Here is a 26,170-nt window from a genome sequence, read left to right as displayed (position 1 = left end):
ATATATATTTAATTTACAGAAATAGCCTTATCCAAAATTCATCCCAGCCGCTTAAAGCTTCCCAACCACCTTTAGTTTCTTAAAGTTGGTCTACAAGGGGTTCCTATTTACCAAACATACCTTTTTTTATTTGATTTAAATTAAACCTAAATTTGCAGCATATGATTTGCGTATGCCAACTAAGCTGGAACCTTTTAACAGCTACAAATCATTTTGTCAATATTACAGTCACAACAGAAATCAAGAAAAAAAGTGAATAACAACGAAGAATTAATTTATAAAAGAGTTATTTATTAAAAGCTTGCTTACTTGGGGTAATGTACACCCCTTTTCTAAAGACACACACACACACACACACATGTGCACGCAGCCGAACACACACACACACACACACACACACACACACACACACACACACACACACACACACACACACACACACACACACACACTTCAAACATCTTACAATTTACTTTATGAGTGTGCCAATATTCATAAAATATTAATGCTTGATCTATGTGCAAATTCAGATTCTACATTTTGGTACCAAAAAAAAAAAAGAAAAGAAAAAGAAAATATTGCGCCTTTAATGACAATGTACAAGTCTTAGCATTTCCAATTTACAGTAAAAGGCTCTGCAGTACTTTCTTTGTAAAGTTCTATGTTACAGATGCAAGTATTAAAGAATAATAATAATAATAATAATATACTAAAATTGACACCTAAACATAAACATTTTAATATTATTTGTCTATATCACATTGCAAATGAAAAAACCTGCAGTGTTTTTCACTACTCAACAGAAAGACAAAAGACCAAAAGGAAAGCAAAGTTAAACTAACTATTTAACCGACCCGCTTTTTCCATAGCTAGAAAAAACAGGAGTAGCTGTAAACTATTTTAAAAGAAAGATCACTGATATTCTTACACAACTTCCTCTCTCTTTAAGTCTAAAAGCGAACATAACGCGTTATTTTAAACTACGTTTTAGCTACACAGTTTTAAAATGTGCAGGCCGACATTTAAACTGCTCATGTAAAGCGTTTCAGTGATATTAATATATTAATCATAGATGCAGCTGCTCTAGATTTCTGCAGCATCTCTATTCACAACCTGCCGCGAAATGCTCTTTCCTTCGCGGATCTGTCACATACTGGACTGAGATCAGCTTTTGCGCCGTCGCCTCCGGCATCCGAGTGGGTTTTTAGCATTCAGTGCGAGTTCGCGTAAATCACATGTGGAAGACCGACTCGAATTCGTTGAGCAAGAACTCTACGATCTGGTTTTGGAAGACCATGTAAGTGGCGATGTTTGCCGTCTCCACCTCGGGTTTGAGCAGCGTCGGGCCGAAAACGATAGCCACGTTCTGCACAGTCATTCTGTTCTCATCACCGTGTTGAATGACCCTGAAAGAAAGAGACGTACTGTAGATACGTGCCAAGATTTGTTTAGAAAAAATACGTCAACGCGTGCCTTTAAAGTAAACGACGTACTTGCGTAAATGGCTGAAGAGGGCCTCCATCGTGTCACGGTTGGGTGGCGGCAAAGACCGTACCAGGTTTCGCATGTGTGCTATTTTACTGTAATAATCTGGGATTTCTAAGCACAAGAAAAATATTAAATTAATTCAAATATAGAGATAGATAGACCGAAATTGTTTTATAATTATTAAATAACAAATGTTTAATAAAAAAATATTATTAAATAACATAATTATTAAATAACAAATAAAAATTCAATAAAGATATCAATATTATTAAACGAGTCATAAAAATGTGAGCATTGTGGAATCAAAAAAGGAGGAAAAGATTATTTCATATCTGTTATATTTTCACTACAAATTATATTTTCATGAAAACAATTATATTCAATAAAACACTACAGTAAAAAAAAAAACTACAATAAATCGTAATACAACTCTACAATATTATACTGTTACACTATTCATACGCTATTTACATTACAAACGTGTATTTATGAGTATAATAATTTGAGTGAAGAACTGAAAAATGAGCAGGTTTTTAGAAAGTGTTCTCCTCTTGTTTTCGTAAGCAGAACTTGAGCTACACAAACTATTTTATTTCAATTCGATAATTAAAGAAAGGCCGTCTGCCAAAAGAGTTCACAAATATCGATGTCTTAAATGTGCTTCCTGGAGAGCAACTAGAGATCTAGTTTCTATGTAAAATCCATTCAGTGGTGGTCTTACTGATGCCGTTGATGAAATCATTGAAGAGATTGTAAGGGAAGAGAGGCTCCTGCAGCTCTCTGAAGAAGAGCTTCAGCGCTCCTGTGATCACATGGATGTCCCAGTTTCCCTCCTCCAGGTCCAGATCCTCTGGAGAAACACACAGAGAAGCACAGCGAGTCAACAGGACAGTGGGACAACAGCAGTCAATGAAAGTGGAAGTGTCACGGAAAAGCATTACTAATCAGAATAATTACGAACAGAATAATATCTTTCTTAATGCAAATGCATTAGTGAAGAAACTAAGAAGCTGTAATAGAGATGATCAAATCCTGGGGCACACTGATGGATTTTACCATGATCTGCTTTGAAACGCAGTTTCTGGATGACCGCCAAATTCCCGCTAACTCTGTAGAGCCCATCGATTCCTAGACCTGATGGAAAACAGCAATAAAAATCAGTTCAGGCCCATTTAGTAAGCAGCTGCATTTTTAGGTTATTTTCGTATTCATCATCCTATCAAAATGCTTGTTATGCATTTAAAAAAACGTTTCGGATGCGGTGGGCAAAACGTGACTGAGACGACTGCTCTTCCTCTCATATTCGTCATCTTAAAAATTTTACGTGCACAGAAATCTTGCACACTGAGTTCGATGCGCATTAATTAATCTGAGGACGATTTTTCTTCTTTCTTAAAAAGAGAAAACAAAGAAAATACTAGGTCCATCCTGTCATAAGAGATAGGTAGGAGCGTTACTAAGGATAAGATGATATCAAGAAATACGTTATTACTTATTAAGAGCGGGATTATCAGGTTGTGAAGTTTTCAGAGACAGTTTGTAAACCTGATGGACACAATGCGAGGTCAATTTTTTTTTCAAAGTGCAAAAAACGGACAAAAAATTCAGACCCATTGCGCAATGAACTTAACGGCGCTTGTAAAAATGACAGAGATGGCCAATCAAATTAAAGTAGGAGGGCTTTACACAAAAAACAAACATTAATTCCAGTGTAACACTTCAGTTTGTAATGATTAGATGACAGCGAGGTCATATAAAATAACTAAATATTTAATATTCGACAACTACTATAGTACTATATTAAACAATGCACAGCAATAACCGGTTATGAAAGCTAAAAATGAAACCCTTTAATTCTCCACTTAAAATAAATAAAATAAAACACCTTTTTTCTCTACTGTCCGGATGCATTTCTCCACAAAGCTGGGCACCCTCGTCCTTTCCTGGCTGCAAAGATTGTGCAAGTGACATCCGAATACATTTTCTGTGGGAAAAGGATGAAAAAGGTCACATCAGAATCGTTTTTCATTGAACATCTTCTGTACACAAAGCAGTATAAACGGATGAGGGACCTCTGATATATCCCTTGTCTTTGACCGACTGTAAGGTGGGCCGCTTGAGGAGAAACTTCTTCAGTTTGGTACGGACCTTCTTCTGATCTGCTTCAGATGTTGAAGTGGACGAAGGATGACGAGTCGCTAATGAACAGAAAAGTACATTTTCATGTTCAAATAGTTTAAAAAGGACCTATAAAACATATATACGTCATTTAAAGGTCAATGGTATTACATTCATTTTATTAAACCTACTGATTTTAAATATCTTTGCAGTTATTTTTTTAAATAAATGATACGCTTTAAATGTCTAATTTAAAACGTCGATGTTATCAAGCACCCATAACATCACCTAAATTACGAAATATTAAAGTCAATATTAAATGTGTGTTCTGAGTTTGCCACGCCACATAAAAATGCGTTATTAACCTCCCAGCCAAATTTTAATGCAAAAAAATGTGAAGTAAATAAAATAAAATATGAAAAACCCTCTCTGCTCTCAAATGCTGTGGGCGTGTCCGAAAATGTAAAAAACGGTATAACGCCACCATTAAGTATTATATAGTTCACGGCCTTTGTAGCATGTCTCAACAATGCATTTCTAACATTTATAATGCGTTTACAAACAATTCTCAAAAATGACTCGACTTAAAAGATTGAATATTACCAAAACAAATGCGTTACTTTCATTAAAATTAGACTTCTACCAGAGAGTTAAAAATCATTGGAAGCACTACCATTGCTCATAGTTCTTTTGTCGAAGGGTCTGTCCTCTCTGTCTAAGCTTGAGGACTTGTCGGCGACTTCCTCCTCGTCCTCAGAGTGGTGCGCTTCGGGATCCTGACGCAGATCCTGGCCCAGAGCGTCGCAAGAAACGCACGATTGTAGATTAGTCCCGAAAGAACGAACAGATTTTGTCAGTGCTCTTTTTCGCACACTCACCAGCTGGCGTATGGTATCCGTGATGATTTTATACCAGTCGGTGATGATGCTCTCGGTATCGTACTGGATCAGGTACTCTACACCGGTGCGGCTCTTGAGCTGAATGAGCAAACACGCGTGGAACGTCAGGGAAACACGCTAGCGAAACATACAGAACGATCATCCAGCAACGGCCATACCTCCAAGACATTTTTCTTGCTTGATTTGTCCTTGTTTGCCCTGTTAAGCGTCGCCCCTTTCAGGTCCACTGTGAATTCTGGGACTATCTGATTCGTTTTGCCCTGCGTGATATAAAACGCATTTAGCGCTGTGTAACAAAAATGAAATAAAGTAAACTCCACATTCGGTGTTTGCTTCTCACCGATGCTCCTGCTGGTGATTTGGGATCTTTATGGAACGTCAGTATTCCTCCATGAAGAACCGTCCAGGAATTACTCCAGTTCTTCCTGTGGGATGAAGGTTCACCCATTGGTGAATGTAACATAAAAAGCTAACAGTAAGCGATGCATTTAACATTGTTATTCATTTTAGTTAATAAAAATACAACTGCTCATTGTTACAGTGGTTTATGTAATAATACTAAAAGATAGAATTTTCGATTTTGATGCATTAAGACATGTTGAGATTTCTACTGAGTGAGATTAAGAAATGCTTTTTTGCATGTATATATATGTGGTAAGCTATTTGAACCTTATTGTAAAGTGTTACCACTTTCAATATCCCCACTGATTGAAGTTCATGGTGACTGACTTTACCTAATTTTCTTCCCGTTTTCAGACACCTTCGTTTTGTTCAGGATTCCAGCCTTTTCCAAGTTCGAAACCTGAAATGATAATAAATTATTGAGTTAATGCAGCTTCTCTGTGCGGAAGAACGTACGGGACAATGTCTGACATCGTGAAGGTAAAGTAAATTATAGCCTTTAAAGTTCACCTTAAAACGTCAAGCAGAAAATGTAGATTACTGCTTAACTGTTTTACCTTTTTAAGTGTGCAGTAACGGTTTTGGCATTTAACGCTCCATTTTACTCTTTAAAATGCACATACAGTATAATAAAATAGTTTTTTAGCACAATGTCAAGAACAGTTTGAGCTCAAACCCCTTAACCACGGTAAAACTGTACTATCTGAACCTTATATGCTTTATAGCCACATTTAGCAGTTTAGAGATGGCTGCTAAGATAAGATTTGAGTTCATATGTTGCTTTTTTTTGAGTATATTCAAATACAACTGGACATACTTATAAATCCAACATCATATAAAGAGCCGTGCAATAAACGATAGACAACATATCGCAGTTGAGATTTGCTAGTACAGTATATATGCTTATATACACTGTTAAAATGCATTAATTGGAATACATTCACGTTAATTCAATGCATTATTTGCCCTTTCTTTGTAATTATTTGTTAAATGTAATGAACAGTAATGACATTGATTTTGCTATTGGTTTGAATAGTTCATTTAATTTCAAATAATATTATAGTACTACCCTCGTAAACGTCAACGACAAAAAATACGATGTCTTGATATCATGTCCAAAACTCATGGTATGGTGTATCATACATTTGGTGCTTATTCTATGTATTTAAGAGGGCGGCAGCCACTAGGCTGTATGTCTCAGCAGTAACCACCAGGGGTAAGTGTGGTGAAATAATACTGCTGAGGATTTCCTTATCAGATGTTTTCTAATCTTAGATCCTTCTTCATGTGATGTGATCTGTTTGGTGTGTGCCGACTGTATTTAATGAATTAAACGGGTCATTCTTATAGTCATAATCAGAAACTTAATTAGACTTTCGATTGCTCCACTAGTCCTAACCTGCATAAATATTTTTACTCGGCATGTACCGCGTAACTGCATAATTACATCTTCCTGTGCAATTTATGAAACACCCTTTTATAATGACATTACCAAACCCAAAACGTACCCCAGACATAAGAGAGAGAAAAACATTTTTAATAATGACATGGCACGTCTGCTCATCAGCTCATAATTCATGCCAGTAGCCACGCTATGGGTGTAAAATGACCACATGAATAACGCCTGAAGACGATGCCTTCATTCACGGATTTCACTGTAAAACTGTAATTAGAATTTCTATTTAAAAGGGCATAAATGTTTAATGTGGAGTCTTACATTATGCGGCATCTCGGGACAGCTGTAGATATCATTGTCTGACGTAAGCTGAGGATATGATGAGTGACTTTTCTGTTAAGAGAAAATAGCATGGAAGTAAGTACAGTAATATACTAGAAACTGAAAGTTTTATTACACAGCTGCAGTGTTTGGATTTTAATTACGCCGCATTTTCTTAGTAAATTAGTAAATACAATGAGCAAAACCCGTGACGCATTTTAGTGCCACCTCAAAAAATACAATTAAATCAAATTTGACGTAATGAGAAAAAAGGCAAAATATTTCAAGAATAAAGTCAAAATGATGAGGATCAAGTCGGAACGCTTCAGGAAAAAATGTATTAACAATTTAAATTGTATAATTTGTTTTTGAGAGTAGCCTATTGGAAGAGTCCATTTTAAGGACTTGCAGAAACAGCTTGATATCAAGAATGTGGTATTTATTAATAGACTGATCTTAATATAAGCTCAGCATCAACATTTCTCTGGGGTTAATACACTACAGATATATGTCAGAAATCATACCAAGTGTCATAGACATGGGTCAGTATACCTTTCATTCTTCACATGTATTGAATTAAAAACAACAATAAAATGGTATAAAGTTTTAGGTGGGTTCCAACTCGTTAACATTAGTTATTTTATCATTTCTGAGATATATAATAAAATATAAAAAAAACAGTATTGCCTAATTTAAGGGCATGTATCATTGTAATCAGAAAGACTATTTACTCACACGCCCCCCAAACAGAAGCAAAACACATTATAAAGACAGTATTGGTTGTATTTGGCTATAAAACTGACAGATTTTGAAAGTTGAGACTTTGGAAAATCTCCCGGTGCTCACAACCGAGACCATTTGCATGCACAATAGGCTAATATACTCTCAAAATATTTATTATAACTTTAATGTCTACTAAATAATTATTGTATTTTCAACTTTGTTCTCTTAGTATTTCGACTTTCTCCTCGTACTATTTCGACTTTGTTCTTGTAATTTATTCTCATTTATTATTTTTTTATTTTTTTATGTGCAGCTAAAACTCACATTGTACAAACCTGAAACGACGTATAAAGCTAAAAACCTTTTACATTCGAAAACTTTTACATTTAATAGTGTGACTTCTAAACCTGTCGTGTCACGTAAATCAATACAGTGGTAAATGTCTTTGTGCACTTTTGTAATGGACACGATGGAAGACTCCACTGTGAACACGAAATGACGTGTGTGTCAATATACAACAATGCCCTAGAAAGTCAAATGCAGAGAAGACCATTTAAATAGATTTTAACTACATTTTTCAGCTCCGCACCAATAAGGTAAACACCATCAGAGTATGCTAGTGTGAACACAACTGAATCTCCGTGAATCAGTTCAGCCAAAAGTAAAAATGTTAAGTTTATACTTGAAATAACAGGATCTAAAAAACTGAGTGGGTAGGAGGGATGTAAATAGAGCAGCTCTATAACCAACCGAGTCTCAGGTGCATACTAGAGCCTATTTAGAAAACACGGTCACTAAGGACACGCGAGAAGGATCAGGTGTGCATCACATGCGTCAGGGCATCACTCTTTGTTTATGAGTGTGGGTGGGCTGCTGGATCTGCTCAACACAGGAAATTCTGAGAAAATGTGCGAGTACATACATCTTCGTGGTATCCTGCACTGTGCCTCCAGGTCTGCTTGGATCCCATTGTATCCTGCTCGACTGTGGCCCCATTTCGCACTCCATATTGTCCTGGACTTCCAGAGTACTAGAAGTGTGAGAGAGAAATTGTATTCAGAAGTGGTACTTTTATTACATTTTCATTGTTTTTTTTTGAGCGTGTTAGTACACTTTAAAAAAATCTTAGTGTATGTAATTCAAAATTGTAAGTTTAATTCATTTAATTCCCTTTTTTTTATGAAATCCAGCCATTTCTGAGTGAAAATTATAAAAGCAAATACCACATAGTTTTTTCCCCTAGTGTAATAATGACCACCAAATTTTATAAAAGGAAAACGGCAACATGGGCATTCTGCCAAATATATAATTTTGTGTTTTCACTTCATATAGAAAGTCATTTGGCGCTCATACCAACTTGTAAGCCCCAGTTTCACTCATTTTCAGGCGAACTATCCCTTTAAGACAGCGCTTCTCAGCTATCCTTAAGGAGAACGATTCAAATTAGCTTTAAGGTCTGTTCAGGCCAAAAAACGATAACTATAACAATAACTCAAACGATCTCTCTGAAATCAGAGCTATTTCTTACAGCTTAGAAATCACAGAATATGCATAGCTATCATTCTTGGTGTATACAGGCCTTCAGGAGGAGAACATCTGAAAACAGGTCCAAAATGTTCTCGCTGTACCTCAGGTAAGTTCCACTGGGACTTGCTGCCGTCTCGAAGGTAGTAGTACGTCCGTCCTCGATCATCTAGGGACTTGATCCACTGTTAAAAAGACGCTTCATTAAGCTCACCAAATTACAAAGCTAGCCTACAGCCATACTATCACGCACCCCGCTAATAATAGCAAGCTAATAATAATAAGTAAGCCAGCCCAAAACAAGGATGGGTCAGGGGTCACGTCCTGCACCTGCTCCTGCGTGTAGTCGCTCGTGAAGACCCAAGCCCCTTCGTGGTCGATGCTGAGGGTCCAGCCTGGTGGGACGCTGTGATCCAGACTGGCCTTAGGGATCGCGACCTTTTTCACGTGAATCAAGGAATACTCTGATGGCATTGAGAGAGGAGATGCTTCCTCCTCCAGATCTGGAGATGCTGGGTAGTCCTCCTCAGGAAGCGGTGGCTAAGACAATAAAAATAATATGATTTTTTTTTTGAATGTACATTTTTACATTTTGAGTTTCAATACGAAAAGGTATTTTTTAATTACATTTTATATGCAGTTTTTAAATTAAATGAACACATTACATCTTCATAATGGAAACTTCTTATTGCCCTTTATTTGGCAGAAAAGGTGAGCGAGAAGCTGTTATTATTATTAAATATCATTGCAATTTGTTTAATGCATTATTTTGGCATTTTCAATTGTCATATACATTACAAATATTATACTATTTTTAATGTAACTGTAAGCAATATAATAAACTACCCTACTATTAGGGAACAATTGATCAAATCTAAGAAGAAAAAAAATATATTAAAAAAAATAAATAAAATAAGCCAAACCAGCAACAACAACAAAAAATAATAATTAATAGAAAATAATATTTAGACTGCAAAAATAATGCAATGAATATCTTGCTTAATAACTATTTTAAAAAATATTATTTCTTTTTTTTTTTCTTTAAAAATCATGGGCTCTTAAAAATTGCTGTGGACCTATCGACACCAGGAATGATATGACTATAAAATCTAAAAACTATAAAATCATTTGCATGATATACTAAACATAATTTCCAGGTTGACACTCTGAGATCTGATCCAAAGATGACTTAAAATGATTAAAAATAAAACAAAGCAAGCAATAAAATAAGCCAAACTAACTAAAACACTGAAACCAACTATTATCAATAACATAAAAAAACTGTATTTAGAAAGAGATTTTTAAAGTATGATTTCTATATTTTGAAAAATATTTTTTAAATGGTAGAAAACCTCCACAAGCAGTTCTTGTGAGTTGTGATAAGGATAAGGACTTTTCTACAGCGGGTAGCGTAAAGTCTGTCAGTCCCTCACAAGCAAAATACCATACAAATAACATAATATGATAACATAAATCCTTCATACCGGGCAATCTTCCAGAAACGGCCCCGGTGAGGTGATGTCCTCTGGAGGATCCCAGGAGCTCTGACCCGACACGGGGTTAAAGAAGTAATGCCTGCCGGTATTCTCATCCAGCACCTTCTCCCACTCTGAGCTCCACCTCGGAGGAGAAGGGACTAGGGGCGAGCCGACGGGAGACTGAGGGAATGAGGGAGGAGAACGGGCCTCCTCCGTCCCCACCGATGACTCCATGGAGAAGCTGAGAGGATACTCCCAGGTGCTGCGGCCCGTAGAGGGGTGGTAGTAGTAATCCTGCCCGCTCTGGTCGTCAGTATGGATCTCCCATCCCGCAGAATCTAAAAGAAGGGTATCGGGAAGGTCTGGGAACTGCAATGGAGAAGTGACGGTACTGGAGGGATCCGGGGTTCCCCGACGCACCCGGGGGAGGTTTACGTACACAGCTGTGAGAGCGCTGTCATCCTCTACCTGATGGACAAAAATGACACCAATAAATGCATACACTACAACAAGGCAGAGGTTTTCAGACATGATGCTAAATACGTTCAAATGCGATGCTCTCTTTGCAAGAAGCCCATTTTAAAAACACTTAAGTGTGCATATATATATATATATATATATATATATATATATATATATATATATATATATATATATATATATATAAAATAATCACAAAGGCACAATTGTTTAAAGAATTAAATACATAATGTTAATTTAAAAAAAACAACAACGTTTATTCCAGCTACTTAATAAAGTTAATTCTCACTTTCAAGTAAGTGCTTTAAAAGAAAACGCATCAAATAAATGCATTATTAAAAATATGAATGAAAAATATCTAAAACCTGATTTATCTTTATTCATATTAACCTAAAATATAGTTACTTTAAAAATAATGTTTTGACAATCATCTTAAGATGCATTAACCGTTTTCAAAATGATTTCTAGATTTTATTTAAAATATATGCGATAGAATGTATAAATTTTTTTACTAAATTTACCTATTAAAAATGTAATTCAGTGTCACAATCTTGTGACAAAACCCATTGTGACACATTAATAGACAAATTACTTTCCCCACATACTAATTAGTCATAATTTTAAAGTTTTAAAATGTGCCAACATCCTAGGTTTTGCCTATTTGTCGCCAAGTTTTTACTCAAACAATACAATTTAACATGCTCCCTTATTCTTTTATATATTTTACAAGTACAAGTCAGAATAAGCGTGTTGTAGACATTTTACTTCTATTCAAGGTGCTTCCTATGGACATAAAATCACTTTGTTCTTTGGTCTTTGACCCATTTATAAATATCAGCTTTGGATAGTAAAATAAAATATGATCTGCTTAGAAGCTACTGAAGAGATCACATTACACAATCATTAAGCGACACTAAGACATATGAGTAACTTGAACCAGATGAGCTTCCACTGTCCTATTGACCTTATATAAACAGGTGATTGTGTCACAAATGTTCAAACGACAAGCAAAACAAAAGTGGTTGGAGCGTCTGATTTCACACCGTCCTCCCACAATCCTCCTAGGCAAAATCTAACAAGGTGATTTCCACTAGGCCTGAAGCTCGTGTGTCCGTTACAGAAAGAAGCGCTTCCTGCGCGCCGATCTCAGGAAACAGAACAAGAGTTGACAGTGTTAAAGAAGAAAACCACAAAGAGATTTTCATCTTTTTTAACTGACGGCCAAAACCCCAGCAGATAAAACTCGCATGGTTCCAATAAGAGAATGAAGTCCGTCTGATCCCACCGACGGTTTTTGTTGCTGTATGTAAATACCACTGCTGTGATGGACATTGTGTTGGTGGGCCTCGAGGGTTTTGTTGTAGTTGTTTGAGGATTCTGCTATTTTAAAACCACATTTAAAAGCAGTGTTTGCCTGCCCTTGTGAAAAAACCGTTATACGTACTGAAAGACAACACTTTCGATTATCAAAACGTAATGGATTCGAATATTTAACTAATGTTATCTGCAGTTAAATGAAAATCATATTTGACACACTTTAAGTTCAAATACGTTACATGTGTATTAGTATGTACACCTAACAACCACATAACAATGCTCTAAAAACCATTCTGAACACTTTTAACAACCACATAGCAACACGTCGACATGGTCAGCGACCACTGCAAGTCTACTTTAGTGAAACTACAGAAGAGTCACGGTATAAATAGGGAAAATACTGAAAGTCTTTGGTTATTTTTGAGCGAGATGCTAACAGATTCAATTATCTATGCTAACATGTCATGTGCTGTATTCTAGCTTCAAGAGAGGCCTATGAGATTTCTGCCAGGCAAAGAAAAGTAACAATAAACCTCTTTTGAACAAATAGTATTCAATCATTCGTGCTGCAAAAGCAGCACAAAGACATGTACTCCTTTTTTATAAAAAGCATATCTGTTAAGTGAAAATGAGTAACAGGCTTTAGTTGGCTCTTTGGGTTCCTTTATCCACCAGGGATTGCAAAATATTTCACCCGGTACACGATACGGAAGAACGAAGATGTGCATGTAGAATGAAGATGGCTGTGGAATAGATGTTTATACGCTTACTGAGCTCACCTTTAGCCTCGAGAGAGGCCTGTACGAGGACACACCTCTCCTGAGAAACGTCTGTGAGAGAGTGAGACAGACAGAGACAGAAAAGAAACAGAAGAGCAAGAGTGACAATCGAAGCACAACAGCGGAAATAAAGGCTATAGTGCATCAGCACGTCACATCCTGGGTCTATATTTACCAGCCTTTGGTGCAGACCAAGCCTGTCTCTGAGCCACAAGTGCCAAAATGCAACTGACAGGAAACAGCTTTATTACTATAATCATCACAAACAACAGCAGCACAAAACACTGAGCGATCAGGATAGGGATAGTTCACCTAAAAAAATTTAAATTCAGTCAAAATGCTATTTACTCAACCAACGCAAACCATATGCGTAAAAACCCATATGGCTTTCCTTTTCCGTGAAATATGAAAGGAGAAGTGTTGAATTTTTGGTCGCTATTTCCATTTTATGAAAGTGAATGGGGATCTGGGCAGTCAGGGTCAAAAATGAAAGTCAATATGACCTATATAATCAATTTCAACAGCTTTGTGTGATGAACAAAAATAAATGTATAGTCTTCGTATCAGTTAAGTTAAAAGTTGCAGTTGTTGATTCTTCTCTGCTGTGACATATACTACTCAAAAATAATTATTTTATTAAAATAAATGTTTAAATAAATGTCTTGCATTTATTTGATTAATACAGTAAAACTGTAATATTATTCACATTTAAAATAAATATTTCTATTTTAATATATTTTCAAACATAATTAATTCCTTGTGATCCAAAGCTGAATTTTTTTTAGCATCATTACTGAATGTTGGATACAGTTAACTACAATCCAAAATTATATTAAAAGAAAAAAATTATACTTTTTTCAACAAAGATGTGTTAAACTGATCAAAATGTCACTCAGTGTCACAAGATATTTAAATAAATGCTTTCTCTTCATAAAAGTATCCAAAAAAAATGGATCCCCATTCTCCTTCATCCTATAAAAAAAGAGCACTGACCACATTCTTTGACATTTAACCTTTCGTGTCCACAAAAGTCAAGCAGATTTCTAACAACACAAGGGTATGTAAATGATGACAGACCTTTCATTTTTGGCTGAACTATCCCTTTAAATCAGTCTAAAGCAAAGGGAGCGATGAAATCCCCAGCCTTAAATGTATGCCATCCTTTTTATGAGATAAATTTAGATGATCTGAATGCGCTGGCCAACAGAGACAGGCACACAACCTGTATAAGTCATTGTACAAGTAGGCTAACTGAGAGGGAAAAAAGAGAAAGAAGCAGTGTATGTATGGAGAAGCATATAAAGCAGGAACTGGCATTGTTAGACACAGTATGCAGTTCATCGCGTTATGGACGCTAGGAATGATGCTGATTGAGTTATTAAACAAAACTTCCTTTTTCTATTCAGAACTGCAGAGACGCTAAAGGTCAACTGCCTTGCAGCCGCCACGTTTTGAAGTGTTTTACCGAACTGGGCGACGTTGTGGAGACAAACGCGTGATCCTGATGATGTTTAACAAGTGCATTTGAGAGAGTGTCTCAACAGGAAGAAACCACATCCTAACTGAGAACGACATAACAGTAGCAAAGTCCGACAAATGCGCCACAGTAAAACACTACCTACTCGTATATAGATAACCGTCAAAATGACAACAAAGAGCCGACAAAGAGACCGACTTTTTAGCGGGTTACGGGCGTACCTGTGTGTTCAAAGAGAGAGGCATTGCGCTTCTGGGCCGGTGGTTGATCCGGATCTTAGAGTAGAAATCCACCATGTCTCTGTTTAGATCAGTCAGCACAGCTGATCACAAACCGTCAAACTCCAAGTTATCCAACAGCGAGCATCGTGGTGAACGAGCTGACCCCGAGTCGCACGCGCGCACACTCACGCAAACATATAAACCCTCTGCGTCCGCAGCCGAATTCGCCACTAATGAACATCTGTCTTGAAGTGCTATTCTGCTAGAGTGAAAGGGGAAGGGGGCGAAAAAAAGAGAACAGACGGATGGAGAGAGGTATGACCGTACGAACATGTAAAGATATGTAAAGAGGGTCGAAAATAAAAAGTGGTGCATAATCGCTTGATTTCAGGTAACAGCAAACATAGAAATCTAGTATCGTCAAGTATCAATTGTTTGACTTCCTCTTTTTTTTACCTCATCAAAACAGAACGTACACTAGCCAAAGTCGCTGACTTTATTTGCTCAATTTCCTTAAAATGACACATTTTGATAGTAGCATTTCTCAATGATTTCTCAATACGGGATTGCTCAGATGCTGGTCTTTTTAATCTGAGTTTAAAGGAAAAAGGAAAAAAAATCAGTTATTTTCCCGAAAAAATGTTTTTGGTCTTATTGTTCACAAATCATTGGTGCATGGTTTTTGAAAGAAATCGTTCTGCAAAACATTAACCTTAAACAACTTTCCTTTTTCCTATTATTTTCTAGTAATTTCACATTTATGTTTCTAAATAGTTATTCAGTTGTTATTTTTGCAAACTGCTCACAATTCCCAGTGGATAAATTCAAGTCTCACTATGCTATTTTTCTTGTTAAATGTGCTCTTTCACTTGTAAATGTGACACATTCGCAGCGTGATTGTGAATCCATATTGTGTTATGGAAGTAAAATTGGAACTAGTCCGCATTCTTTGAGATATTTAAATAGACATGAATCTTGACTAGCAGCAAGAGATTACAGCTATAAAATAAATAGCGTATATGAGAAAAGATCAAGTTCATATTATGTTTATAGTTTACTAAAACTTACTTTTTTCAATGCATTTTATTCTATGCAATTTAATATGGTTTAGAGTAAAGCTGCAATGAAGCTGAAATAGATCGAACTGTAGGGAGCTATAACATGCGTTTACAATAGATGAGGTGACTTTCCATTTCTTACTGCCTTTAACAATATATTTAGATTCAAATGTAAAAAAAACGCAGGTATACAAGCCATGAAAAGCTGACGGACAGGTAAAACGACGTGTATTTTAAAGAGCAGAGTACGAGAGTTACTGTGTGAGCCAATCAACATTTCAACTGTGAATGTTCAGCAATGTTTAAAGCAGGAAACATGTTTAGGATACGTAGGGTGAATTGCTCAACTACATGCAAGCAGTCAGACAAGCAGGACAGCAGCTTCCTCGTCTGAAATCCAATCTTTGCAAATTTGAAATAACACTGTTTTCCCTGTCTGTGGTCGAGAAGACACAGAGATCCTAAAGTTTGGATATCACACCTATGATCAAACTCTTTTTCCTCCTTCTAATGATAGACGTGGGCAAGTGACAAAAGCCAGGCATATACAGTTCCTGGAACAAGCCTAAAGTAAAAATGCTCCAGCCTGTTTTAAGGATTACTATTCATAAGAAGTTTTGTTATTCAAATCTTCAGCATTGCAGCCTACAACTATATGACCTCTATATTACCAAGTCGGGCTAAATAAAAGCACACAACTCTTCTAGAAACATTAGCAAGGTGCCCAGATTAGACACCAAAAATTAGCAGGAAAGACATGAGTTAATGTGTAACGCAATGTCCTGTACTATTTATAACACTCTGCAATTTCAGTTTTTACCCTGAGAGAATCCTTGCTTTTGATTGACAGCAGCTAAGAGTTTCTCTCCTTAAGCATCAATGGTATGAAATCCACCGTGCAGACAGGAATGTGAACAACAGTCAGGTCCTTTCTAAACCAACACACTTTCTCAGGCGATTTACCGCCCATGAGATACTATACGCCACTAAAATTTGGGTGGAGACAAAACTAGTGATGTATCGAGAGCTACAGTATTCAGAGTTATATCAGTATACAACCATGAAAATATAATATCAGGAATCCACATCCAATAGGAGTAAATGTCGACACAAGAGGAAGCTGTCTGAAAGGAATATCCATTTGCTAACCCGGATTGTATCTAAAAAACATGAAAACACAGCCGCCCCAACTCACTGAAGAATTAAATGAACTCCTGTTTCCACCAAAACTGTCCATCGGGAGCTCCACAGGGGTCAATAAACATGGCTGGGCTGCTATATGAAAAATGTCGGTTTCAATGAAACCAGCAGTTTAACTCTTGAATTGGTCTCTGATGAGTCCACCTTCACTGCCTTTACTGCCTCTGGGAGAGTAATGATGTGGAGAAGTCTGAAACAAACTTACCACGCAGACTGTTGCATGCCCAGGGTGAAGCATGGGGGTGGATCGGGGATGGTTTGATCTACAATATCATTGCATGCCCTAGGCCCAATACTACAGAATCATTCTAGATGTCCGTGCGGTGCCATGTATCAGGATAATAATGCACCAATACATACCAAGACTGACAGAGTGCTTTGAAAGTGAAGTTAAACATCTCTGAATGCCTGCATAGTCGCCAGATCTGAATATTATTGAGCCAGTTTGGGGTGTTTTGGAACAGCGAGTCAGGAAAAGGTTTCGTACATCAGCATCACCTGGCTAATGTTCTGCAAGTGGAACGGCTTAAAATCCCTCTGGCCACTGTGCAGATCTTGTATCGGTCATTCTCAAGACAAACTGATGCTGTATTGGCCACAAAAGGAGGTCCTAAGGTCCCTCAGTTTTTTCCCTGGGGGTTCAATGGACTGCAGTGTTTAGCTCTGACCCTGATAAATCTCACCTACCTATGATTTTATGTTTCTGAAGTGTGTTTGGCTAGATATGGCTAGATTTTAGACTTGTGGGCTAGATTTGAGGTTCCCTGCCCTACAACATACTAATAAATGATTTTGGTCTAAACCAGGTATTTCCGTTTTATTGTCCAACAGAACAGAACAGAAGTTTAGTTGAAGATTGCACACGAACACCTCTCAAGCTGTATTTACAGCTGGTAGACTCAAATTTACGAGTTGGCCGTGTCATAAACGCTTGTATTGTTTATATGGCTGCTTGTAATGTTTATATCGGACGCTATATTTTGTTGAAAACCTGCTGTATAATCAAAAAACCTCTATCCTTTCTTAGGTACTAAATTAGCTACTAACATATTCTTAGCATTAAGGTCCATTTTTTAAATGGTAAATAAGGTACAAATCATTATTTTTTCCCCAGCGACAACTTTAGCACCTTTTATCTAAGTATTATCGACTTTATATCTTCAGTACATTTGGCTTTAGTGAGATTTCCCCAAGAATTAGGCAAAAACTCGGTCCTCTGCGATTCCTATTCTTTCTGACAACAAACCACTACAACAAACTCGCAATTACGTATTCAGAAGTAGAAAACAGGACATTTCCAAAAGCATGTAAAGGCAGCATAACTCTATACAGATAATGTGACTGCAATAACCTATTATCTACTGGCCTCATTTGCACATTTGCACACTACACATTTGGAAACGGGACTTTCAGTCAGACTCTACATAAAAACACAGTCTGATTTTAAATGACACTGAAAGGACGGCTGAAGTGCAACGTCATGTTACACAGAAACATCACTTCTGTCTAAAATGTTGATAGCCAAGGAATTTACAGCTACAATAAGTTCAGAAAGAAGTGATTGTAGGGTGCACAGAGGGGACGGCATGCTGCGGATTACTTAATCGAATTACTAATCAACCAATGAAATCGAGGCTGCCGATTCAGCGTCTTGAACTCTTTTCACACACACACACACACACACACACACACACACACACACACACACACACACACACACACATTTTTACAGAGGGGCCATTCACGGGACCCAGCAGCTCCCCCTCTGTGTTACATCACCAATCATGGCCTGGAATCCTGGATTACCTCATTGAAAACTAAAAGTCTAAGAGCCAACAGCACACTGCGGCCATTATCTGCCCATCATCACACACCTTTTCTTCCCCCTCTCTCAAACGTATGTTCACATTTACATTCTGTGGCAAATGCAAAAACTTTAAAGCACACCACTGTAGCACTGAACACAACACAACAGCAAAAATACTTTTCTAGCCGAGATTTTTTTGTCTTCTTTCCAGGCAAAATATCATCAATCAAGAAGGATTTTCTAGACAAATAAAAATTATTTTGTTGTTTTCAGAAAAAAAGTCAAAACAAGTCAAAATTAAATAAAGTTTTTACAAGCAAAATAATCTGTCAACGGGGTAAGCAAAATAATATTTTTTTCAGTTTGAAATAATTGGCATAAGCGAAAAGCCACTTAATTTTGACTTGTTTTTTCTTAAAATAAGACAATAATTTTTACTTGTCTAGAAAATCATTTAAGAATTTTTTTATATTTTGGCTGGAAACGAGACAAAAAAAACATAGGCTAGAAAAGCATTTTTTGCATTGATGAATAATTGTTTTTACCACTTACCACTACAATTTTTATTTTTTTATTTTTATTTTTTTATTGTAAATTATACTGCTGTGATATGGGTGATTTCTTATGTCTTTATGATATTTCAATCCCTTTAAGTTTTTTTTAGTCATGTGCAGACAGCTGCGTGGCCAAAAAAAATGTGTTACCATGCTCTTGTTCAAGTTTCACATCCTGTTCTAAAAGTGGAAAACACTCTAACATTATCAGTGAGGTGACTAAAAGTTCAAAACTTCTTACAATGTGTACCATCCCTTTATGACATGGATTAAATAAAAACATTCAATATGATTCACAAGTAACACTTTCTAGCCAACTGACCCTTAGTTACTGTTGCTATGTCCGACAAGCCAAGCCGATCTCACATCCTACATCACGGAGCTAACAGACAAGACAGAGCAGGTTACTTCTGGTATGAAACAAAGTCTCAGCTTTCAAATTTCTGCAATAAATTCAAACAATAAGCCATTTCGTGTCGCTGTAGCACTCCAGTACAAGCGGTGCACGTGAACCAATCACCTTTTCAAAAAACATCTGAGAGATTCTTCAGTTTTGGGTTGGATTTAATTATCCAACAGCAAAAGCCGAAACTTCCCATATTCACCCCCCACTGTACAAACAAGCCCAGTGAAAAAAAAAACAGACCTGAAAACCCTCAATCTATCCGTTGAGGAAGTTTACGCATATTTTGCCTTTTTTAAACTACTTTCAATTAGCAGTGAAGCTAATATAATATCACATAATATAGTATAATAATCTATCTAGTGCAATTTCCTGCTTTCGCCCCAAACAGAATCCAACATCCTGTGACCCTACAAGTGATTTGGCAAACGGATAGATGGATAATATTATATTAGTTATTCACCCTGTTTAAAAAACTAAACATGTTTGACATATAAACAGATTCGTGGTGCGACAAATATGTAATCTCTCAAATAGAATATATAATAACCTAATAATAATTAAAGTTTCAAATAGTTTTCAATGGAGTATAATTTGATGACACGTTACAAAGCGGCGCAGACACTGCTTACGGCGGCTGCCCAATTATAGCACGCAGACCAGCTTTTCCTGCGGCGTCAAAACAAACTGGTGGAACTTCTCATATTTTGTTAAATGGAGAATCAGCCATGCTGAAATAAGCTGAAAAAGCAACAAAAGGCTCAAAAAGTTATTGGGCTCCAATTAATCTGCTGAAGAACCGACCAACATTGATCAAAGTCTGTATAGCGGTGAGTTACTGGAAGAGAGGGACATTTGTTTCGAACGACGTGGACAGGAGTACGTTGTGGAAATTTGCATCGGCGTAATACTGTGCTAAAATTAATCTGTCCACCTATAAAGTGCCGTCCTAATTACTAAATGAAGCACAAAGACATTAATGAGCACACGAGCGCAGGGAAGCAGCCGCAAAGATATAAACACTACAGGCAGACGCAACTCAGCAACAACGCAGTCATTAATCGGTGACCTTTTGCACTGCTAAAATTGTGTTTGTGTATTTAAAGGATATTTTATAACACTGAAAATGTAAATAGCACAAGAATTAGAGATGCAAAGCGCTGATAAAAATGCAGCATGCACACCGTTTTAGGATTGCGATCGCTTGGCAATGTTTTAATGGAAAGACAAGCAGGGGATATACCTGCCAAATATTTGCACTTGGATTCGTTTACTAAAGCGGCATCAATTAGATTAGGCTCAAACCGCTCCACCTATGCTGCTCGCACTCACGCGTGACGCTCCAGCCGTGCACATGCACCGGGATCTGGGGTCTTCTGGTGCACAGCGCTGAGTGAGATGCATTAGCATAAGCTGACCTACATATCCGGGACTGCACACCAGCGCTGCGCATTGTGCCCGTCGAGCTGAATGGCACCTCAGCCGCGCCACTGCCGAAGCCGCCATCGCTATGGAAACCAGAACTTCACTGGCAGGCCTCCAGAGCTTTTTTGCGCTATCCCACCAAACTAAAACCCACAGGAAAGAAGCACAGGCTTTCAGGCCAGCTGAAACGGACACTTCTAGGAAAGATATGAAGACAATCGCATGTTATGCACAGTTATCTTAAGCAGCATCGAAAGGCTCTTGGCTCTGCGGTGTGTGTATATCACACACCTGCTGACCACTCATTTCATAGAGGGACGTTAACACACAGCAAAAAGCCTTTCATGCCTTCCAAGCCTACCATGACTGTACAATATCAAAGAAATGCATTAGATGGTAATGCTTTTGTCAATAATATACGAGTCAATAATTAATAAGGAAGTCTAGATAAACACTTAAACAGTTAAAAATGCCAAAATTCATAGAAATTATAATCTATGTTTTCAGATTGTTTCAGAATAGATTAAGTGGTGCAACCAACACATAAATAAACTTTTTTTTTTTAAATCTAACAATATTTTTTACATACAATTAAAGCATTTTCAAACACATGCACAAACACATATTTACAAATAAAAAAAAAGAATTATTTATTCTAAACTCAATTTAGCTGCCCATACATTGATTTGGGATTTTTGTTCTATATTTCGAATCATACGATATATAATTACGAACAACTTGCTTTTAAGTAGTCAGAAAATATGTTTTTAATTCTGCCACTTATTTATATTAAATAAATATAAATAAATATGTATAAATAATTGTTACAATTTAATTAAATATTAATTAATTTGCTTATTTACTTAGCCTATTACTTTTCCTTCTTACAACCCAAGGAAAGTTACACCACTTAGAACCTCCTGTCTTTAAGCTCAACATTTTTTTACATTTAGAAATTAACATAATAGAAGGCATAATCTTATAGAAGATGTGCATTCAATTTGCACGCATTTTAATCGTGCTATTTATAATCTTCGCGTTATCGTGATAGTCTCATGCACTTACAGGCTAGTCTGTAATAAATACAAAAAAAAAAATGCATATCCCCAAATCTGTCAGACTGCTCAGCAGGAAGCGCGAGGTTATCCTGTCGTACCTTACAGCAGGTGTTTGCACGTTCAGTCCACAAGCGCGTTAAATCACAAAAACAAGCAAACGATGTTCCAGCTCGTGGCGAACCACTGTTTATAATCCATCTTTTCAAACACTGCCGTGCTTTCACCGTGCCTCCGGGAATCAGGTGTGTTTGTGGGAGTGGCTGCGAAGCGCAAACGGCCTGGTACTGTACCTCCCTACGCTGCCGCACGCACTCACTAGGGCACTCGGCAGCAACTCACCTAACCTGTTGCGCTCTTCATTTGACTCTGGTAGTACGCTTGAAAACCCCTTCCCCCCATACGCAGTCAAATTAGCTGGCTTATATTTAGATCCGTGCCGCATGTTTGTTTCTCTCGGAAACGGCGAGGTAAAGCTCTATACTACCTCTAGTAGGCTAATCAAAGTTTTCCATACGCACCGTAGAGAGCGTTTTGAGATCGGCGGTAGACGGTAGACTAAACGGATGGGGAAGCCGGTTCTGCGCCGGTGAGGGGCAGCGGTCGTACACGCAAACAGACAAGCAAACCATTGACATGCAGATCATTTGGCAGGGAGCTCCAGAAATGGAGTCTGACTGGGCGTCTGATTGGGGTCGAAACGTCGCTAATAACCACGTCCTCTTTAAACGTGGAAACACACCAGCTACATCCGAATACGTTTTTTGTCTTCTAGAAAGCGAGTTATTAGGGCTCGGTGTAGTTTGACCCACTCCCCGTTTTATACCTGGCCAGTAAACAGCTTTAAATGTTTCTTATTAAATGAGGAAAGTTTCAAACGCCGTCGTCCGTTACTCGCCTCACAACACTAGTGAGGATGTAACCATAGCAACAGTAGCCCGCTCGAGCGTGCCGTAAAGCGTAAGCGATTTATTTATGAATCATTTACACTTGTTTACATAGCACAGCTATTTCACAAAACGTACGTTTGATTAATTTGAAAGTATTAAAATTTGCAGGAGCGCCGAAACTAATTACTTTAATTTTTCAGAAAGTTGATAATTTCTTTAAAAACAAAACATAACCTATACCAAACGTTCAGGAGGGTAAAAAAAAGGGCAGGGCTCTCAAAGTTATGAATAATCTCTCCCTGTAACGGTCGTTTAAAGCTTTCTTTATAAAAGTTTATTTATACAAGTTAATAAAAAAAGATTAATACAAAATATAAGTCTTCCACTTGGCTAGCGGCTAGCTGGTCATACTAGTTTTTAAGATACTACAAACCTGGCTTTAATTTTACGCAGCTGGCCCCTCATCTAATGTTTTTGAAACATTAGCTCTAAAACATCATTTGTATTGTTCACGGGTTGTTTCTTCAGAATGTCTTAATCCATAATACTAAAAATAACACGATAAAATGAAAAGGTAATGTTCGCATGGAAAACTTGGACGTTTTGAATATTCAGAAATACTTCCCATCAAATGTACAACATATTTTTGTTAGCTGGGATGTGGTAAAATGACCCCTGCTGTTAGAAATATAGAAGATGGCTCATATGACGTTACGCTGAATATCAAATGTTTGCTAATGGGGTATTTGTGGATACATAATGTTTTAAGATTTGTGAATTAAAATGATTAAAATCGATTAAATGGGGTGAGACCTATGGGGTAAGATGTCCCTGTCCTACAACAAAACGCATTCAGATACTTTATGATCAGTGCACCGCAGAGGCATTCAAATAATCATTCTTTTACAGATAATTAACTAATCAATCAACTGTTGATAAAATGCATGCATTTCTCTTTTTTTTCTTAATTTCTTTTCTGGACACCTGAGACATCATCACTTGCCTGCGGTTTTGTTTTCGTGGGCTCAGATGCTAATTTGCAGGCAGTGCCCCCGTGTGGTCAAGAAAAGCAGCTAAATCATTCTGAGCATGCACTAAAGTAGGCAGGGTCGTCCCTGAAATTTCATAATGAATTAACAGTCTGCATCGTTTGCGAAGAAAGGACGCTGACTGCCGTTATTTTTTCCCACGTAATCAGAAATGGCTGTTTAACTTTACTTTGCATTACTTACCATATTCTTATCTGGTGCGACGGGTTTTACGGTCACATTATCTCCGGCTTTTGAGGATTCTGCTTCACTGGTTGTATCCAAACTCTCATACACATTCTCCTCTTTATTCATGGCGCTCCAGATATCACCCCAGCCGGCTCTGTTGAGCATCTGAATATCCTGATCCAGGGTTTGCGAGTCCACTCGAGGCCTTTCTGTTGCATTTGGGGTCGATTTTATCTCCATTTTAGGCAATGGAGTTGCGTTAATTGTAACGGGCGGCAGTATGATAGAAGGCGGTGTCTCCCCATTAGTTGGAGAAGCAGGGTTGTCTTTAATGGTGTCGTAGATCTGGGGTTCAGGCACAGGACCGGCCTCTGCTTCAGTCTGTACGGGATCTGGATCCAAACCTTTGGGTTCAAAGAGGTCCTTTGGTATAATATACGTCGATATTCTATGGCCATCCTTCTCTGTGTCTCGTTTTATAGATGCGGGGATTCGGAGTGTGACCTCAGCGGGCTCAATGATGGCGGGAAGACTATCAGGAGCCGTCTCCGAGGTGGACTTGAGGTAATCGCTTTCACTGAACTCTTTCGGAGGGTCCAGCTGGGTTTGGTTGGTCTCAGGTGGGAGTTCGGTCACGTAGGTCGCCGGGATGAAAAAAGGCTTTTCGGACTCATCCCTCCGAACGTGCCACCAGGTTTCATTGGTCTTGGCTACTAGGATGTAGTGCTCGTTGGGTTTGATGGACACCTCTCGGCCATCTCGAGCAGTGTATTTGTATTCGTAATTCACCAGAACCTGCTGTGAAAGCGACATAGCGGCCCACGTTTGTTGATCCCAAACCTGTTGTATGTCTGGTGTTCAGTGCAAGCAGGAAATCAGGGTCCGTAAAGAGTCATCGTGAAATCTAAAGAAAAATTGAAATATGAAATAAATAAGAAGTTTAGACAAAGCAAAAACTCAAATTATAAAACGTGAAACAAGACAAGAGTAGACTTGCTAGAAAAAGGATATTAAATAACAAAAAGCAAATGAAATGCAACAAAACATTACAAAAATAAAAACAACTATGCATAAGTCTGTGTGAGTCTTATCAATCAGAGCAAAACACAAAACAAAACTTGACAGACTTACCAGGACATAAAAGAAAAACAAAACACAGAAAAGGCCCAAAAAAGACTTTTTAACCACTTAGCAACCATCCTCACATCAAGAAGATGTGATTATTAGCCAAATCGAACATTTATGTGTACTGTCAGTCATATATAAAGTCGGCGTGCCGCTTATATCTAGTGCATATTTAGAACAAAAAGGAGAGAAAATAAGGGCCCTTTCAGAGTATTTAACCTGAAATCCACTTAATTTATATTTACATAAGAGGTATGAGATAAAATACTGTTTATTAGCTCACAAATATGACTTTTTAAAGGGGTGGGACTATCATATTCCGAACACAAAATATTTGTGAAACGGAGGAATGCGGACAAACCCGGAGAACCACAGGTGTGTCGGAGAGAGATGGGAGAAACCTGTCAAGATTTGTAACAGCAGGCGACCTCAAAGCTGAATACTTTCCAACGCCAAAATATTCACGGCCTATTCGTACGTATTGGGTAATTCGTACGCTTTTGTATGATTTGACAGACGGGTAGGTTTAGGCGGCGTAAAATAAAAAAAATTAGCCGCCTCGTGAAATATGTACAAATTGCCGTGATTTCGAACCGATATTTTCAGTGAAGATGTAGTATAATACATTCGTTACTTAAATGAAACCAGAAAGCAGAGACAGAGATGAAGCAGAAGTACTAGCTACTTGTTTTTATTTAAATCACTACAGCACATTTAGTCCTACCTGATCTCATGAAGGTGCGTATAAATAGTACGCCAAATAAAAACTGAGAGGCCTATTATAAGTTAAAAATTTGGTTGTGACTTGTGGCA

The 26,170-nt window shown here is 37.5% G+C and overlaps 1 protein-coding gene across 6 annotated transcripts in view; it reads right to left on the bottom strand.

The window, feature by feature from the left end:
• Positions 1–270: 270 nt before the first annotated feature.
• The window catches only part of arhgap27 (Rho GTPase activating protein 27), a 27,491-nt gene continuing 1,591 nt past the window's right edge, over positions 271–26,170 (bottom strand). Inside the window, exons 1-18 of one of the 6 annotated variants that reach the window (XM_043254004.1) lie at positions 22,647–22,825; positions 12,926–12,976; positions 10,356–10,817; positions 9,202–9,411; positions 8,976–9,056; positions 8,270–8,377; positions 6,625–6,696; positions 5,240–5,307; positions 4,846–4,930; positions 4,664–4,765; positions 4,485–4,583; positions 4,280–4,394; positions 3,561–3,686; positions 3,374–3,472; positions 2,545–2,622; positions 2,210–2,338; positions 1,494–1,599; positions 271–1,406 (exon numbers count right to left, since the gene is read on the bottom strand). In XM_043254004.1, coding sequence (XP_043109939.1) covers positions 1,232–1,406; positions 1,494–1,599; positions 2,210–2,338; positions 2,545–2,622; positions 3,374–3,472; positions 3,561–3,686; positions 4,280–4,394; positions 4,485–4,583; positions 4,664–4,765; positions 4,846–4,930; positions 5,240–5,307; positions 6,625–6,696; positions 8,270–8,377; positions 8,976–9,056; positions 9,202–9,411; positions 10,356–10,817; positions 12,926–12,976; positions 22,647–22,772 — 2,292 coding nt within the window. In that variant the 5' untranslated portion in view covers positions 22,773–22,825 and the 3' untranslated portion in view covers positions 271–1,231. Of the gene's footprint in view, positions 1,407–1,493; positions 1,600–2,209; positions 2,339–2,544; positions 2,625–3,373; positions 3,473–3,560; positions 3,687–4,279; positions 4,395–4,484; positions 4,584–4,663; positions 4,766–4,845; positions 4,931–5,239; positions 5,308–6,624; positions 6,697–8,269; positions 8,378–8,975; positions 9,057–9,201; positions 9,412–10,355; positions 10,818–12,925; positions 12,977–14,623; positions 14,888–22,646; positions 22,826–24,247; positions 25,137–26,170 lie in introns of those variants that run through there. The other 5 variants (XM_043254005.1, XM_043254001.1, XM_043254006.1 and 2 more) reach the window with 5 other exon arrangements.

Source organism: Puntigrus tetrazona, chromosome 12 (assembly GCF_018831695.1).
Source record: "Puntigrus tetrazona isolate hp1 chromosome 12, ASM1883169v1, whole genome shotgun sequence".
Taxonomy (NCBI): domain Eukaryota; kingdom Metazoa; phylum Chordata; class Actinopteri; order Cypriniformes; family Cyprinidae; genus Puntigrus; species Puntigrus tetrazona.
This window is presented reverse-complemented; position numbering and strand designations above follow the sequence as displayed.